Below are 17,496 nucleotides of genomic sequence, written 5' to 3'. Positions count from 1 at the left end.
CAAACTCATGAGTTTTGGGTACTGTGTTATTCAAACGTGTCTTAGCTGTGTCAAGTTAAGACACAGCATCCCATTTATCTTGGCACAACTCAAATCCCTAAATTATCTCTGTCTTTTCAAGCTCCTCTCAGGAACTTTTCTTCCAGCTTTGTTAAAACATGAAGTAGCCAAGGAGCTGCTCTCCAAACAAATACCAGGGGAGGCGAAGGCTTAGCCCCGCTGCAGGGTGCGGCGGGCGGTCCCCCCAGGGCTGCCCCAACCTCCGCAGCCCCCGCAGCCCCCACAGCCCCCGCTCCTCCTCGTGCTGCAGGAGCAACACGTCCAATTCTCAGACATGAAGTCCCAAGAGCACACTACATACATCTAGGTTAGCACATCCTACTCGTGCCATTTATTCAATGCTATGAGCTCCCCTCTGCCTGCCCAAATTTAACCATCCTGGAATCAATGAGGCTTCGGGCAACCTGGTCTAGTGGGAGGCGTCCCTGCCCATGGCAGGGGGGTTGGAACTTGATGATCTTTAAGGCCTCTTCCAACCCAAACCATTCTACGATTCAATGAAATGCTGCTGAAGGGAAGGTGATGACCTCGGTCTCTAACAAAGGGCAGGGTGCTGCTCTCCAGACAGTGACCCTGCTTTTCATCACTTTTGCATCATGCGAGTGGCAAAGGCAGTGAGGTCAGTGGTATTTCCTGGCACAGCCCCTCTGCTCTCCCTCTCCTCCCTGAGCTTCCTCCCATGCAGCTTGTTCCCCTGCGAAAAACTGGGGCAGAAGAAGAAAATGATGACAGGGCGCACGTGGTAACGATAGTAAAACACCAGCTGCTAACATGGCTCACCCACCAGTCTGCTCAAACAGCAGCAAGCCCTGAAAATGAGGCAGAGGTTTATTTTTAACATCTGTGACAGATCCCTTTGCCTTTTAAAGAGTGTCCCGGGGCTGCCCAGTCCCCTTATCTCCTCTTGGCAGCTCTTCAGCGAGCGGCTCCAGCGGCTGTCCCCCATGGCTGTGCCCTCCCCTCCTCATCCACAGAGGAGCTGGAAAGCTGGAGTGTCCCTCTGATGCCTCAGCAAGCACCGCTCGCTCTGCTGAAGTGATTCACTAAGAAACACACAGGCTGTGGAAACACAGCACGTTCCAGTTTGTAAGGAAGAGCTTCGCAGAGTCCACAGATGTATGCAAAACCTGACACACCAGGTTTTGCTTCTGTTTCTCTGTGCTCCAGATAGTAGAGAGTATATTAAGTACAAAACTTATAAAATAAGTGTGGGATTTGTTTTGTTTTTTTTTTTAAATAGAATAACTAATAAAAAAGGCTTTTATTTCCTCAATAAAATATCCTTAGGCTAGGAGATCTTATCTAGGAGTCCAAAGAAAATTCTAACCCTCCCATTCAAACTGCCACACAAACTGTGATGAAATGATGCAGCGCTGGGAAATAAAGAACTTGCTGATCATATTAATCCTTCATCTTCCATTCAGCTTCCTACCCCAGTATCCTGTTTCCTTTTTAACAGCCAACAATGCTCCTCTATTTCCTTACGCGACGTCCCATAATGCTATCATGTCAGACTTAAAAGCAATGCTTCTCAGTAACTAAGTGAATTCTCTAATTTTTGTTATAGATTATAGAAGAGCTCTGACATCTATCTGTAAACGGTGACACTGTACACCCTAAAAGCCTGCTTTTTTGGTTCTTCACAAAATGGCTGATTTGCAAAAGCCCCTGCCTTTGGTTCAGCCAAAGCTCTTGACAGCTACCAAGGGGGAAGCTGTGGGACAGGGACCCCAGAGCCCACCTCTGAGTGCCATGGACTGTGTGAAACGATGCTTTTTGCGCTTCTCTTGCGCATCTTTTTAAATAGCAGGAAAAAAAAATGGCTTAGTAAGATAGTCCTTGATTACTGAAAACTGCCAACCATTTCATAACCAAATTTTCCAAACCAGAGAAGCTCGCTCTACCTAAACCGGTCATTTTACACAAGAAAAGACAGTTACAGGGAAGAATTCTGCTTTGCTTCAGAGAATTCTACACTAGTGGTTTGTAGTTACTATACTGAAGGCTCCCGCACTGCACAATTCTTTATAAAGATCCAAATCAGGGATCAGTTGTTTTAGACACAATGAGACCTGTGAGGGTTTAAAGAACTGAAAACTAAAACAGTTCCATGTACCTGGAGGTTTCCTTGGTAGTGCTTCTGAAAAGGATGTACTAGGTCTGAATTTGCCTTCTTGAGAAAAAAATCAAAAGCCCTCAAAGGAATTTTTGTCCAAAGTGAAGTGAGCAAGACCAGCACCATTTGTGCAGAGCTGTGTACCATTTAACCAGAGCCATGGTTAAATAAATAAACCAGTGCCTGGTTAAATAAATAAAATTCAAGTCACCCTGCACACATCAGGTCAGAGCTAGATGACCCACGCCTTTACTGCTTCACAAATAACAGGCTGATCGCCAAGGCAATTAGTCTTACCTTATTGTAGTACTGCACCTGGACCGAGTGCCACTGCCCATCACTGACCCCTCCCGGAACGAACGGTGCCACCGTCGTGGTTGTCTCCCCTGCAAGGGCAGGCAGAAGGGAAAAAACAAGTCAACATCACTGGAAACTGTGCTCTGTGCTCAAGCAAATCATGGAGAGACCCTCATCAGGCACAGAACGCAGCTGTCTTACTTCATCATGAAGGAATTTGGGGTTTTGTCCAGCGAGACAGTAAATATCCCCAGTTTCATGGAATTATTTCAGTGCACAAATACAAAAATAGCTTCTGGCACATTCAGGTGAATTATGTTACTTTTTATTCTGCGTCTGCAGAGCGCGGTAGTAGATGCATTGGGTAGATACAGCTACTGCTGATGTGGTCAACCGAGAGGAAAAAAGTACGTAAAGTTTTCTGCATTTCTGCCAAAAGCAGCACTTTCAGGTTTTTTTTTTAATGTGATGAATATCATGCCAGGATATTTTGTCAGGGAAGGGAAGCCTACTCCTCATCAGAGCTGAGAAAGTGAAATCCAAAAGTATAACCTTGGTCCCAGCAAAATTTTACTAGTGATTAATTAAATCATTGGTGGCCTTTCAGTATTTAAATTTGAAAGCAAGTCCTTGCCGTTGCAATTGGAAAGCTGAAGCCTTTAAGCCAGGCCTGAGTCAGCAGAAGCAGCTCAGTAACCAGGCATATCTGTTCCGAGGTAGCAGCAAAGTAAACAATTGTGGTGAAAGCACATAAAAGGGCTGGCACGGAGCAGGGATTGCTAGGTTTCGACTTTTTTTTTTTTCTTCTCTCTTTCTTTGTGTTTTGTTTTTTTTTTAACGGTTGGAAATTTCTACATAATAAACCACAGGAAAAAAACCTCCCTTCCGTAACCTAAGAGAGTTCATAGTATTGTTGGGCTGAAAATGCACTTTTAGCTCTCTATTTGCAACAAATACTTTACCTTGTGTGAAGTATTATTCCCTTGTCCCCTACTGTCCTTTAACTCCCATTCTATATACTTCTGTTATTTAAATGATACACGTTTCAGCTTCACATGTTCGACATCTAGCTCTGATTTTTTTTTTATCATTTAGTGATAAAAAAATCTGTGGTAAAGTCCGGGCTCTTTATTCAGCTCACAAGTTACTGCAAAAGGAAGATCCCCAGTCACCAATCCTTTTGCTTTGCTTTCTGTTTAAAAGTTGTTGCGACAGGTAAAACAGTCAGATCAGATGTCCAAAACTTGTACTGTTCGTTAAAAGCCACTTAAAACCATAAAACATAAACCATTCTCCTTCCAAAGAAAATACCATTTGTAAATATACAGGACCAGACCTGCTCCCAGGTGCAGCAGTGCAAATCTAAATTTAGTTTCATGTATTTTAAAGGAGTTCCTCCACATTTAAATGCATATAAGTGCAAGTAGAATTTATTTGTCTCTCATTCATCCTCAGGGTGCCTTCCAAGCAATTTGATTCAAGTTTAGACAGGTGGAGCACAGCTACAGAAGAAAGCACTTCTCTCCGACGGCAGCATGTTATTTCATTACACCAACCCATTGAAAAGCCTGCCTTAAAATCTAATTTCGACAACTTTGAGGTAATAAAGGAGAAATGACACAGGGTATCTTCAACCCAAAGGGCCCAGATAGGCACTTAAGCATTGCTGGAAAATTGATGGAGTCCCACAGGATTTATCACGGGGTCTGAGGGCAGTGACCGTCACTGGCGATGAGCTGTGCAACACCGGTGTGGGCTTGTGTCTCTGCTTCTACTGCTACGCTACCTGCAATGTCTCACCTTTCACAAAAATGAAGTAAGAGCTGACTGGAGCCCGCATGTCTACCCTGAGTAGGGATAATGGGAAATAACAGGATTGTATCCTGAGCTACGTGCATGGTACAGAGGTACAAATGTCTCACTTGACCTACATGTAACCCCACTTGACCTACACGACAACAGCCCTTCCCACATATTTGTTTCCATCCCACTGGAAAACCCTAAACCTGTGACAATTAGAGGTTGTTTTCCCTGTTGAGATTTAGTAAAGCCACCACAGCCTTCCCACCCAACTCACAGACCTGCTCCTGGGCTGAAGCAGGAATGCAAGTGGTCCACCAAGAGCCTCAGCTGGAGTCCAGGGGCTGGTTCCTGGTGGCTTCAATATGCTTCAACCATGCTGTACAGCTGCATGCTAACAGCTTCTCCTGGTACCCCTGGCAACTAGCACACCTGGGCATGAGTTTCTGGATGAAACTTGGGATTTTTTAACTTGGGAAACCCCTCTCTGCTGAGGCTGGACTGGTTGGGGTTTGTTCTGATCACACTTCCGTCAGGAGGAGCTTTGCCACTGCCAGGGCTGGTGTTCTGGAGGAAACCTCGCCCCTGGGAGAAAGCCACAGTGGCAGAGATACATGTCAACCCCAGCTTTGCTTGTTGGCCTTCATCCCCCTGCTCCCAGAAGCTCCAAAAGACACCTAGCACAGAAAGCAAACAGCGAAGCCTCCGTTTCTCATTTCCTAGCCCACCGCAGCAGTGAGTGGGCAGCTGAGTTCTCCTAAATTTGTTGTTGTTTATGGCTTCTCCCAGTGCATTCCAGCAACGGCACTGCTCATCACCAGTCCTTACTCCTACTTCTCACTTGTCCGCTAGCTTGTCCTTCGGCTCGTATGTATTTTTCAGATAACACTTACGCACCTGGTTTCACTGATGGCGCGGTGTAAAAATGCATAAACCCGCGACGTTTATCACGGCGTGATAACATGAAGTCTCGTTTAAGCAAACATTGGCTCGGGGGCCAACTTTCAGGCTAGCGCCGATCTTTTATAGCAGTCGTAAACTCCGACTTTTATAACTGGTATGTTGACAAGCTCCTGCCCACGACAGCAAGTGTAACCACCACAAACCACTACAGTCTGGAGCGCTCTGCAACACCCCGCATCAGCTGTTCAACGTACAACTCAATTAATGCTACTCAATTAATGAGGCAGCAAATCGCCATATAGAATCATGAAAGTGCATTTCCAAACGGCTTGAGAGGATCTCCTGACCACAAGCAGAAAGGCTCGACGCCAGCAAGACCTCACCTGCAGAGAAGGTGAGCTGGATCTGCTCCTCGATGATCTCCAAGGCAATGAAGTCGTGCTTCTCGTTAAAACGCCCGTTGTAGAGCAGCAGAGCGTTCCTCTCCCTGGTTGCAAACCTAGAACGCAGAGACGAGGGGTTAGTTCCTGCTTAATGGCTTATGAATTAAGGACTGATGGTCAAGTTGCCCAGAAGAAAGACAGCATTGTATTTAGCAGAGAAGCAAGCCTTTGAACCCTTCTTCAGACAGAAAATTATAAAATTGAGCCATCAGTCGCAGGATAAATCTACTCTTTCACAATCAACAGAGGCAAGGAAGATGGAAATCACAGCAATCCACTCTGCAGAGATCTGCTGTGGACGCTGACCCTCATAAGGGGTAAAATTGGGCAGACACACAATGTTGTGGGAGTATCTGACCCTCCCCAAACAGTAGCACTTACTACACTTTGCAAACAGTCCGAAAGCCAGAAAGCATTTCCACATCAAAGAGGGGATACTTGCTGCCTGCTTGCTGGCTAAATGCTACAGGGTACCCGGAGAGTCATCAACTGATGGGGAGGCAGGGGGAAAAGAAAGATAAGAGTTACTTTAATAATGCCATTTAGACAATCAGGGTTCATCAGTCAACAGGTCTGTCAATAGGAGGAAGGAAAATAAACACTCGTATGATTCCACTAAATCAGTGCCAACGGGTGTTTTTTGGTTTTATTTTTCTTGTGCTTCTAATATGGGGTGTATCACACCTTTCCTGCAGAAAAGGAGAGGCAACCCCACTTTTAAAAAAGCCTAGGGATCTTTGTCAGCACAGAACTTTTTTTTTTTTTTTTTTTTGCGCAAATTCCTGCATGTTGTGTGCATGTTATCATTTTTAATTGAATCTATTTATCTTTGGGGATTTACACACAGCTTTCATCTACTTAGAAATGCAAAAAAATTATGACACTTTACATAAACATTTATACAAAGATTAATATTATATAAAGAGAGAAAAAGAGAGAAACCATGGGAATTTCTTGTGTTTCCAAATGGCAGCGTAGTTTGATTTTGCATCTTGAATTTCAGGAATTATACCTGATTTAAATTAACCCACTTTTCCTACAAATGAATCAAATGCTGAACCCAGCTGATGAAAACTGCCTTCCATAGACAGAAGAAATGATTCTTGTGCCTGTCATGTCATGTCTACTAGCAAGATTCTCATGCAATGCAACAAAACCTGCATTCATAGAATGTGAACGAAGCAGTATTTTACCAAGGTCTGGTATTTGAAATAAAAAAATTCAAAACGAAAGAACGTTTTTTAACAAAAGCTGTTTGTCAGAAATATGTATGTTGTGGATCACAGGGAGCAGAGACCTTTCACAACCAGAACCCTGCATTTGAGCTATATAGAAATGGGAATTTTTATTCCATACATTTTTTAACATTTTTGAAGGAGAACGAATTGTTCCAGTTCAGAAAACATAAGTCAAAATTTTGATATTTACAATAAAATACAAAGTCCAAAGAATATCCATTATAGTCCATAAAAACATCATATTACTGCTTTGATTGCTTCTAATCATTTTAGAAATACATCTTTATTTCTAAATTTACTTAACATAATATAAAATAAAATTATAGAAGTAAAAGGCAAACTAAATTAATTAAGACAGTACCATTGAAGTACTTAAATATTATCAAAGCACTGATTTAGTTTTCACTTTCCACCGTCAAACATTTCATCCGAAAGAATACAAGACTGTATTTTCCATGGGTAACTGCTTCATCAAAACATTTTGATCAGATCTATCCAGATTATATATGAGCAAAAGAAATGGGAATAACAATGGTAATACCTCTTTAGTGGGCAGAAAGACTTAGTTTGATTAGCAACAACAGGAACTGTAGTTCTGTTTGAATAATTTTTCCGATAGTTAAAATTATTTACTATAATTTTTTTACTAAACTACTAAATTATTAAGGCATTTTTTGTATTTCTTTACTCTGTGTGTGCTCACTTCCACTCTTTGACACCAGTCAAGAGCATCTTTTGTATCACGCTAATAGCGTAAAGCACTACTGCTTTTGAACTTGTCTGTTTAGCACCAGCTGGGGAAAAGAAATACTATTTCTTAATAAAAGGGATATTTTCAATCTCTGGACATAGGAAACAAAACACTTTCTTAGAGAAGTTTGAATAAGAAGTGAGAAAACATCACCACTGACAGTGTTTCTTGGAGCAAAGGAGTAGCAAATGTTGGAAGGAAGCAAGGAAGACGTATAATATTGGGAGCAGAGAATCACACCTGGTCAGTAACCTAAATACTTTTTTAAAAAAATCACATTTTAATTATGAGATGGGACAATGCAAACATCCTGCTCTTTGCCAGGAGTGGAACATGAGTCACATGAGGCTGAGGGAAGCTAGACACCATGGGATTTTACAAATGCTCCCAAATCACAAAATATGTGACGGCAAATCATTGTCTAGTCAAACTGCTAATTCTTGCTTATCCTCATCTAATGGTTTCCATCTGCACTGAAGGATAATAAAAGCCAAAGAAATAACAAGTGTAAATAAAAATGAACTTTGGGTATGAAAAGCCATAAGTGTTGTTATCCCAGACAGTGTGGGACGAATTCCACCATGGTCTGGACTTTTTATAATCATACTGAGTGGACTGAGAAGGGTTTAGCTCATGACTTAATATGCCATCTTGGCTTTAAAGACGGTGAAGAAACCTTGCTACGGTAGTTTGCTGTTTCTCAATAGCCCCTACCCAGAACATTTGAGTCACTTTAACTTGAAGCGCCCTACACGTCAAAGATCTCTTGAAAGCCTGAAAAATGACACCAGGTGGCTGTGGGGACAAGGCAAGGGTAGTGCAGGTAATTTATTCTGGCAGCCAGCCCAGACTGCTCCTTTGTTTGCACTCACTGTAGGTCTGACAAGTCCAACAGAGCCTTTTGCTCCTCAGCTTTTCCGCGTACTTAGACCTGATGCTCTAAATCGATCTCCGCAGGCACATCTCTTCCCTGCCTCGGCCACATGCAAACTGTGCCTGCGCTTTCTGGTTTAACCAAAATGTCAAGATTCCATCAAACTTGAGACCTTGGGCTTAAGGCAGATGAAGGATAAAACGGAAAGAAGCTTCCTGACTCCTGACAATGTAAAACCCTGGGTAACTGCTGGGTGCTGGAGGGGAACGTGTTCCTGGTGGTGTCCTCCCTGAGCACTTTCTCTGGACAGACACACAGAGATGTCTGTCACTGTTGCTCTTGTACCTACCAACAAATCCCCGGCCTTGCTCTTTGGGGATGGGTTCACACATTTTGTGCTATTTACTCACAGTCAACTGTGAGAGAGAACCGAAGGTCAATCCTGAGTGGCTAAGCCACAGGGAAGTTGCAAACCTTCATTCTATCTGGAGAAGACACGTGTACACCCGGAGCTCTGGCTCCATGGCAGGGAAGCCCACAGCCTGACCCAAAAAGTCTTTTCTAGAAGGGTTTTTCCCCCCCCAGGATGTATGAGTCAGGGAAGGAGAACCCTGGTCCATGCAGTGCAGCTGCCATCATTGCTCCCCAAACTCCAAGAGCTCCTCAAGTGCTTTTACGGGAAAAGTGACAACCAACCCAGGAAAAGACTGTCCAATGTGGAGATGTTGGAACAGATGGGACAGGGAGGGGGTTGGTCATGCCTGGCAGCCAGGATGGGACCAGAAGCAGGAGCTGGGTATAAAGGCCAAGAGGAATGAGGTGAGGAGCTGCGACAGTTAGGGTTGTCCGAAGCCCAAGGTTGGGAACCAGCAGAGAGCAAGGACCTGGGGAGGACCAACCTGAGCTCAGCCATGGCCTAAGGAGACCAGGTTGAGGGGAAAAGCGTTCCCAAACAAGCAGCATGAACTAGCAGCCTGCGCCTGGACATCAGGAGGCCACAGATGCAACTAGAAAAGCAGCTGACGTGCTTGAGAGGCAGCAAACTCACCACTCACCGTTGTGCCTCTCTAATTTGGTTGGTGAAAATATTTAACAAACACCCCCCAAGCTCAAGCAGAGAAGCCACCAGCCACAGAGCCCTTCCCTGCCGGGACTTACATGAGGGAGACGGTGAAGTGGAAGCGCTGCCGCAGCCCCTTGAAGGTGATGAAGGACTGTGGTGGGAAGCTCCTGGTGGTCATCTCACAGTAGGGCCGCTCGTATTCGCCCGGGGGACACTCGCACTTGAAGCCCCCGATCAGCAGGTTCACGCAGGTTCCTCCGTTCTTACAGACCCCCGGAGCGCAGCGTCCGGAGCGCGCGTTCACCTCGCAGTACTCTCCTGCAAGGGGAGAAGAAGATGTCAGGGAAGGTGACACCTCACCACAGCAGCAAGCTGCGACACTTGGCCACCCACGTTTTTCTGACAAACGTTTAAGATGTTTCCCAACTTCTGCACCTGACCCCCTCTGCAACGGAGGTACGAGCCTGTCATTGCAGGGGGGTAAGGAATTCTGCATCGTCTTTCAAGTCTGAATTTTGCAGGGGGTGGGATATGATTTGCTGAGCCACCCTCCTGTAGATATCCAACAACGTTGGCCCCAGTTTTCAGAGTCCTTGGCCACTTGCAGACCCGGCGATAAATACAGAGCTGCTGAGAGACAGACCTGTGTGACAGGAGGTAACACCACCAGTTAAAAACTTGCATGCTCCCTCTCAACCAAAATATGTGTAAATTGTTCTGGCGTTTCACTAGGGGTTGGAAACTGAGCAAACAGCGAAGTGTTTGCGTTTCGCCTCCAGTGGAATTTGGCTTTGCTGCCCATGGCGGTGGCAGGGCACAGCTGAGCTCGCGACAATGCAAAAGCTTTAGAGGGAGAATAAGCAGGATGCGGATCTCATACAGATTGCTTCCACATTTTCCCACATATCCTGCAGGAAACAGCCATCTTCTAAACCTTTCAGAGATCATAGTAACTCTCCACAGAAGTTACAGGTTCTGCGTACCACTTGCTCGAGCTGTTTCCCCCCAGATGCTTCGACCTTATTCTATTCAAAAGTCTGAATCAAGATGTTTAAATGCAAGTACTAAAGAATGAGATGCTTTGCTTTGTATCTATGCCGTGATTTTTCCTGCATTTGCCCAAAATTTGGGAGTGAATCACAATTTAAAAAAATATTTTGTGATAATAATTTGTGTTCATAACGTAGAGAGGATATCCACTTAAAAAATCTGTGGTTGGGACAAAAGCAGCTGCTGAATTAATCACTGTACAGAAAGCTAAACCCTCTATGTGAGTTAATTAGTTAACATTTATGTTTTGGCATGTGTCTTCCTCAGATATATAAAGCTTGTTCAGATCCTGCACGTAAAATTGTTCAGAGAAATTGAAGATGGCATATATAGCTGAATTTTACCCAGCAACAATGTCTGAGAAATAAATGTAGAGGAAAATTACTCAACACAGCCAGCTGAAGGAATGAATACATTTCCAACAGTTTGATATTTGCATGATTACTCGCTACCAGATTATACAATTACATTAATTCAAGCACAGTTAAAACCGTGCAAATGCATTCCTGGAGGAAAGTAAAAGAAGCAGGAGCGGTGGGCAGTGACTCACAAACAAAGGCAAATTAAAATGGAAAGTTTTGCTCCAGTCGCTGCCCCCGCAGCCCGGCTCCCGCAGGTTCCCACACTGAGCTGCCCGCACCATCAGCACTCCCGCATCCAGAGCTGGATCTGCACCCCTTTCCTGTGCCAGGCTGGAATCTGCCACGGTTTGCAGCTGGTTTGGCCACTGCCCCAGGTCTAGCCATCTCTGGGAGAAGCTGAGGTGGACAGCCTGGCCGTTCCCGCTCTCCAGCTTCGCTGCCTTTCTCCTCTCAGGTGAACACCTCGTGCCTCTCAGGCTGGCACCACGCACGCCGGCAAAATGCAGGAGGAAATACAAGAGAGCCACCATCACACCGCCAGCCAAATGCACCCAACACCCAGGTGGGCTCAGCTTCACAGGACGGACCTCTGGTCCTGCCCCCCATGATGAGCTGAGCCATCCTACAACTGCCTCCCGACAAATGCCTCTGTGGGTATCTGCTGGCAAAAAAATATGCTGGGGTGTTTCCGTACATTTAAAAGGGATGTAACACAAAGAACGGGGGAGATGAACGCATCTCTCTATAATAATAATTCTCACACTTAACAAATTATGAAATAAATCTTCCCCATCATCCTAGAGGGAGCACAAGACAAAACCTCTAAAGTAATAATCCATATAGCTGAGCGTTCAACTTCAAGCCTGTGCTTACAGCCTTTCTGATTCAGGACCGACATTCCCATATTCTCGCTTCAATATATTAAGATGAAATGCTGTGAAAACCACTTGATAAGTATCTTCCCGTTTCCATGTATCAGCTGTAAGTACCAGGCAAGACTACATGAATACACCTTCCTTAGCACTTTAAAATGCTCTATAACATGTTTCTTTGAAGAGAAATCGTATGTATCATCCAAAAGAGAAAATTCCCTCAGTGTACTTGATAAGACAGACAAAGTGCACACACACATCAGATAGACCAAGAAGACACTACAGAAAGCTCTTATTGATGATTCGCTGGATAAGCACAGCCAATAACCCTTAACACACACACACACACACACACACATCTTGTGTCAAAAAGTCTCAAAAAAATGGAAAAATACAATTCCTACAGAAAAACTAAACAGGCTTGTTGCTTTAAAAAAGCAGTAGGATATTTTGTCAAGTAACTTTCCGACTCGTAGAGGAATGTAATCTTCAAGGCTTTCTGAAAACAGAATGATGTATTTGGCAAAAGCAAATAAAGTGCAGGCTTGAATACACAGGGAGAAAAAGGAGCGAGCTAAAAGGAGAGATTCCTGGCACTGTAGCACACTGTGGAAATGCCATGGCAATATGGAGGAGGAATAAAAAAGCCTAAGCTGGAAGTCATTGATGGTTCTGTATTAATTCTGTGATATAATAAGACTTTATAGACCATGTGTTTAGCTACCTATATAGGCATTAAAGTATTTGAGAAAAGAAAGCTTACAGGAAAGTCCTATTGAATGATTGTTATTACTGCTTTTCATTATGATGGTTAAAGAAGCAGTTTTAAAAAACTGTGGTTCAACTTTGAATAAGATCCTTTGTCCTATATTCATTCTGTGTAGCGTCACTGATGTCCCAGTTACTAAAATTATTCTGAATTCTCTTTAGTCTGTAATGTAAATGAGAACTGCATCTGATGCATACTCTTTGATGTTGTATTTTCATATTTTATGTATATTTAACAAAATATATTAAAATAGTGCTTTTTAAATCTCTACAGTACCTCCAAGACATCACTGTGCTTCAAGGCACAAAGGTCTACCAAGTAACTAGATAAATCCTTAATTATCCTTTTTTACAAAAGCGCCTGGAAGTCTTCAGAAAGATGGCCTTTTTGGTTTAATGGAGTAGCCATCTGAGCGAGTATCTGAAGCACTGCTTTGATGGGACAGGCAACAGGAGACACCTCTGTGTGCTCTTGGGTTTGTTACTTCCAAGGGTGGCCACCTCATCCCGGACACATCGCCGTCCCACAGCACTGACCTGAGGGAGCTTTGAGGCACAGCCTGAAAAGCAGCCTCAAAATTTGGACCAAAGCCCGCGTGTACTTGAAGGACGAGCTGGTTGCTGGCCGCAGCCGGAGTCGGAAGCCCCTAAAGGAAGAGCTACTCGAGGAGCTGAAAAGGAAGGGACCTGCATCCATCTGCCAGGCTGCGGGATGAAAAGCGCCTGTGTGCCTGCTGGCGGCTGAAGGTCGAAGGGCTGGGACACGCTGTCGGAGGGGATGTCTCGCAGTCTGGTGGGAAAAAATCCTACAGAAAGGAGGGAGAGCTGCTGTGCAGCAAGGGTTGGAGGGGGTCGGGTGATAAGAGCACAGCCCAGAGCTGCCACACACAGCCTGGGGATGCTCTGTGACACTGGCCATGCCAGCATGGCTCACCCCCGCACCCAGCCCGTGAAACTCCCCTTTGCTCCTCATGGCATCCCCTTTGCTAATACAATTTCATTTTCCACGCTGGCCAGCATTTCAGGAATCACTTTAAAAATTAGTTATGTCCCACAGCTCTGTGAAATCCAAGCAGGAGATGTGAAGCTGAGTCCCTCCAGCTGCTAAATCTGAAGCATGCACTGCCAGATAACACGGGCCTCGGCTGCCTCTTATCTGCCGGCAGATTCCTGGGTTTTGAAACAATCCTGGACAAAGCCAGCAGACGGTTTACTGTTACAGGACAGTAGCTGATCTTATACGCCCTCAATTAATATTGATGGCTCAAAGCCGTGAGCCCTGTGGCTTTTACACAGCCCTTACGGCAGCGCTCCCCCGTTTTAAAGCACTTCAGATCACAACGTGATCGTTGCTTTCGACGCTGCTTCCTACTCTCAACCATCATATATCTCTTCTCCAATTTTAGGATTAACTTTACAAAGATGTTAATCATATTTTTTTTTCCTTATTAACTTTATGTAAGTGAGTATGCCACGATATCAAGCATAACGTAACAAGAACAGGCAAAGCAAACGACTGGCTAGAAGATTTGGTCTTCCTCTGACCTAGTCCAAGTAAAGTAATGGAAGAGTTTAATGAATAAACAATAAATGATGATTAAAAGGTGAAAAGAAATAAAAATAAGCTATCTGAAAAACAAAGGAATAATCTCACAATTGCAAATACCTTGTGAGCTGAACATGATGGGTTTCAAACAGCACACCAGTGTGCAACAAAGAACCCATCTTCACGGAAATCTGCCTCTGGTTTTGCTGGTGAGTCGCTTGACCTTACAACAACAGACAGTGTATAACGTTGGAAACCTTGCTGGAAACAACATAAATAGATAATAACTCTACAATTCAGTTTACTGTAATGTGTTTCCACAATATCCCTGTTTAAGGGCTAGTCCTCAGAAATTTGTACTATTCTCTGGTTGTTTTCAACTGAAATATGACATTACATGTGTATTTACATGAAGCAGCAAACCTGCACTCATGTTCTTGTTCCTTTTTTCCCAGTTTCCCTAGACACATGTTAATTTTTTACTCAGTATCTGTAATTGTTTGACTCCAACTGATTCTTCTCTCCTTCCCTCCACCCTGCCATTTGCTCTAGATACATATTAATATTCTTCTCTGTGTTTGTAGTTGCTTCACCAGAATGGAAAGCATTTTGAGAGGCTGATTTAAGCAGTCAGCCTAAAATGATGTACTTTAAAGTGGAAAGGAGAAACAAGAAATAGGGCAAAAGGAGAAGCAACAAGAAATAGGGCAACTAAATTCTTCAAAGAATTCTCATTGACCCATTGCCCTAATAATGAACCAACTGTCATTAAAAATGTATTTGCTATCTTGCACGCTATGGGAAAACCAAGCTTTCTCTTCCTCTAGTAACTAAAGCACTACTAACCTTAAGTAACAATTGGCACTAAAGCAATCAATGCACTAAGTAATAGGAAGGTTGTTAAAAACAAATTAGTTGCAGAATCAGCCTGGAAATCTCTACTGTGACAAGAGATAAAGAGGTTGGGATCCAACGCACTCACTTTAGAGGTGGTTTCACCATAGTTTAGGCTGAGTGGGAGTTACCATAGTCCCTTCCTTTCCCCAAACTTGTTGCACTTTCCTCCCCCTCCCTTGTGTTGGCATTCATGTAATCCTGCAGTTGACTGATTTGTGGAGCTCAGATGGCAAAACACCATTCGTTTCTTTATTGTAGCGTTAGTGATCTTCTGATTAGGTCCCTCCTAGGATTGATGGGATGAATAGCACAGCAGGCACAAGGGAAGGAGGCAGGACCATGCACCCAGGAATAAGAATGAGGGAATGGTCTTAGAAAGCTTTAACTGTTATGGAAATACAGCTTTAAGCCATTTTAGATGGCTCACGTGTGAATGTAGTGGCCCACGCTTGACTTGGGTAACTGGATCAACACCTTCAGTAGACACCCACCTCTCTCCACTGACTGTGCAGGGGTATACTGCAGGAAAATTTGCCTAAAACATAGGTGCAAGTCAAATAACAAAAATTAATACTGGATTTTGCCCATAAAGGGAAATTAATGGCTTCAGTGGCTCTGTGGTGTTCAAGCCTACCCTCACAACCCATTGGGAGAAGTCAGTCTTGCCTCCCAGCAAATGCCACTTCCCAATGAAATGTTACACAAAGAAACAAACAAACAAAAATCTACTAGTTTTATGAGAGAAGTTAGAGAGCAGTTAGTCAGAAAGAGTTACCAAGTCATTCTGAATGAAAGAGAAGCTGGAACAAATAGAAGTTAGAAGCCATAGGTGCACTAGTGACCGTGATTAATTAGGGGATGACTACATTAATGTATCATTTTAGGCAGATGACAAAGAGGCGCTATTTGAAGAGCAGAGGTAAAATCTGAGTCCCTTAGAAATCAATGGCAAACCATACTGCCACTACAGAGAGGCCGTGCAGACACGCTCGTTAGACTTAATAACGACACTGATGGCCATCGCACCGTGAGGTTTCTACGTTATGCCGCTACTAAACGTTCAAATTTGAATATATACTTTAGTTTTTCCTTTTACCTATCGATTTATATTTTTAGTATTGGGACTTACCTATGAAAATTAAAACCAGCCCCAACACTCTTACAGAGGGAAACACCATCTTAAAGTCCATTTCCTTCCTCCCCTTTGCTTTCTGCTCCCTTTTGCTGCTTTCTGCACTATAAAGGCATTTTATGAGAAACAGGCTAAAGTAAAATAAGACATTAATACATACATAAACACACACACAAGCACACATGGCACATACAATCACACTGTCTAGGTCCAAATCCTTCTGACTCACAGTGACAGCTGTCCTTCGTAATTTAAGGTGCTAACTCTTCCAGATTTAACAAGATGCATTCGCAAGAGAGTAACATGAATTTAAAACACTAAGCAAAATAACAACACAAACATTTCTCTCACACTATATATACATATATATAGCTTGTTGAGTAGCTCTCTGAGGTGATAGAAAATGATCCTATAATAAGATACTCAGGAAATCACTGGATCTGTTTTTTTTATTTCTGGATGTGGTTTAATTTTTCAGTAGACATAAACTCTAGGTTCTGACCTGGTGGGAAGAGAGCGTGCAGAATTACTGGTGCTCTCTTGGCTATATATATCATGTCTCTCCTTCACCATCACTCATCTCCCTTCCCTGTGCCTTCTTCCCCAAGGTCTCCTCCAGGCATCCCTGATAACTCACAAATCAAATTTCTAAAAATCATGAGACTGGCTAAGTAACGGTCATGAGATCTTCAACCATGAGATGCTCCAAAATAACGAACATGGGAGGCTTTTTATCTTCTTTCATTTGCCTCTGAAGCTACAGGGTGGCATCTGCTGGCCCCAAGGCATGGGAGCTCTTGGTGGTCAAATTCCAGCCTGAAACACGCGACTAAAACTGGCTGCTCTGAGGGAGCTGCCATTCCCACTCCCACCCCAACAGGAAGATGCTATTCAACCCTTCCTGACTCTTCTTCCCAATGGGATCCTTGGGGACAGCATCTGCACCCTGGCTACTCCTGGGTCCTGCAAGCTCCTAGGAGGAGGAGGACCACAATGAAAAACTCCCCTGGCCAAAAAGGCAAGGGAGAGGCCAGGACCCCATCCCACCTCCAGATCCTTTCCGACTAGCAACCAAGCTATATGGTATTTTACAAAAGCAAGAGCAGGGGAAGCTGAGGTCTCCATCTCTCAAGCTGCTTTAGCTTGTGCCCACTGATGCATTGAACAGGCAGAGCAGCCACTGAAACTGTACCTGGCCCCTCACCAGCCCAAAACCAGGCCCAGGATCCTACGCGAAGCACCAGCCTGAGCAAAGATGTTCCTCTCCTCCTCCCCTTTCCTGGGCACAAAACAAAGCAAAACAAAAGACACCCTGCAGCGATGG

General features: G+C 44.0%; 1 protein-coding gene across 1 annotated transcript in view; it reads right to left on the bottom strand.

Moving 5' to 3' along the window:
• CELSR1 (cadherin, EGF LAG seven-pass G-type receptor 1) overlaps positions 1–17,496 on the bottom strand; it is a 172,002-nt gene that overhangs the window by 65,570 nt on the left and 88,936 nt on the right. Inside the window, exons 5-7 of the mRNA XM_014963359.1 lie at positions 9,641–9,863; positions 5,560–5,675; positions 2,474–2,562 (exon numbers count right to left, since the gene is read on the bottom strand). Of these exons, the coding sequence (XP_014818845.1) occupies positions 2,474–2,562; positions 5,560–5,675; positions 9,641–9,863 (428 nt within the window). The remainder of the gene's footprint in view (positions 1–2,473; positions 2,563–5,559; positions 5,676–9,640; positions 9,864–17,496) is intronic.

Source organism: Calidris pugnax, unplaced genomic scaffold (assembly GCF_001431845.1).
Source record: "Calidris pugnax isolate Ruff unplaced genomic scaffold, ASM143184v1 scaffold44, whole genome shotgun sequence".
Lineage (NCBI taxonomy): Eukaryota > Metazoa > Chordata > Aves > Charadriiformes > Scolopacidae > Calidris > Calidris pugnax.
The sequence above is the reverse complement of the archived record's forward strand: the minus strand, read 5'-3'. Positions and strand labels throughout refer to the sequence as shown.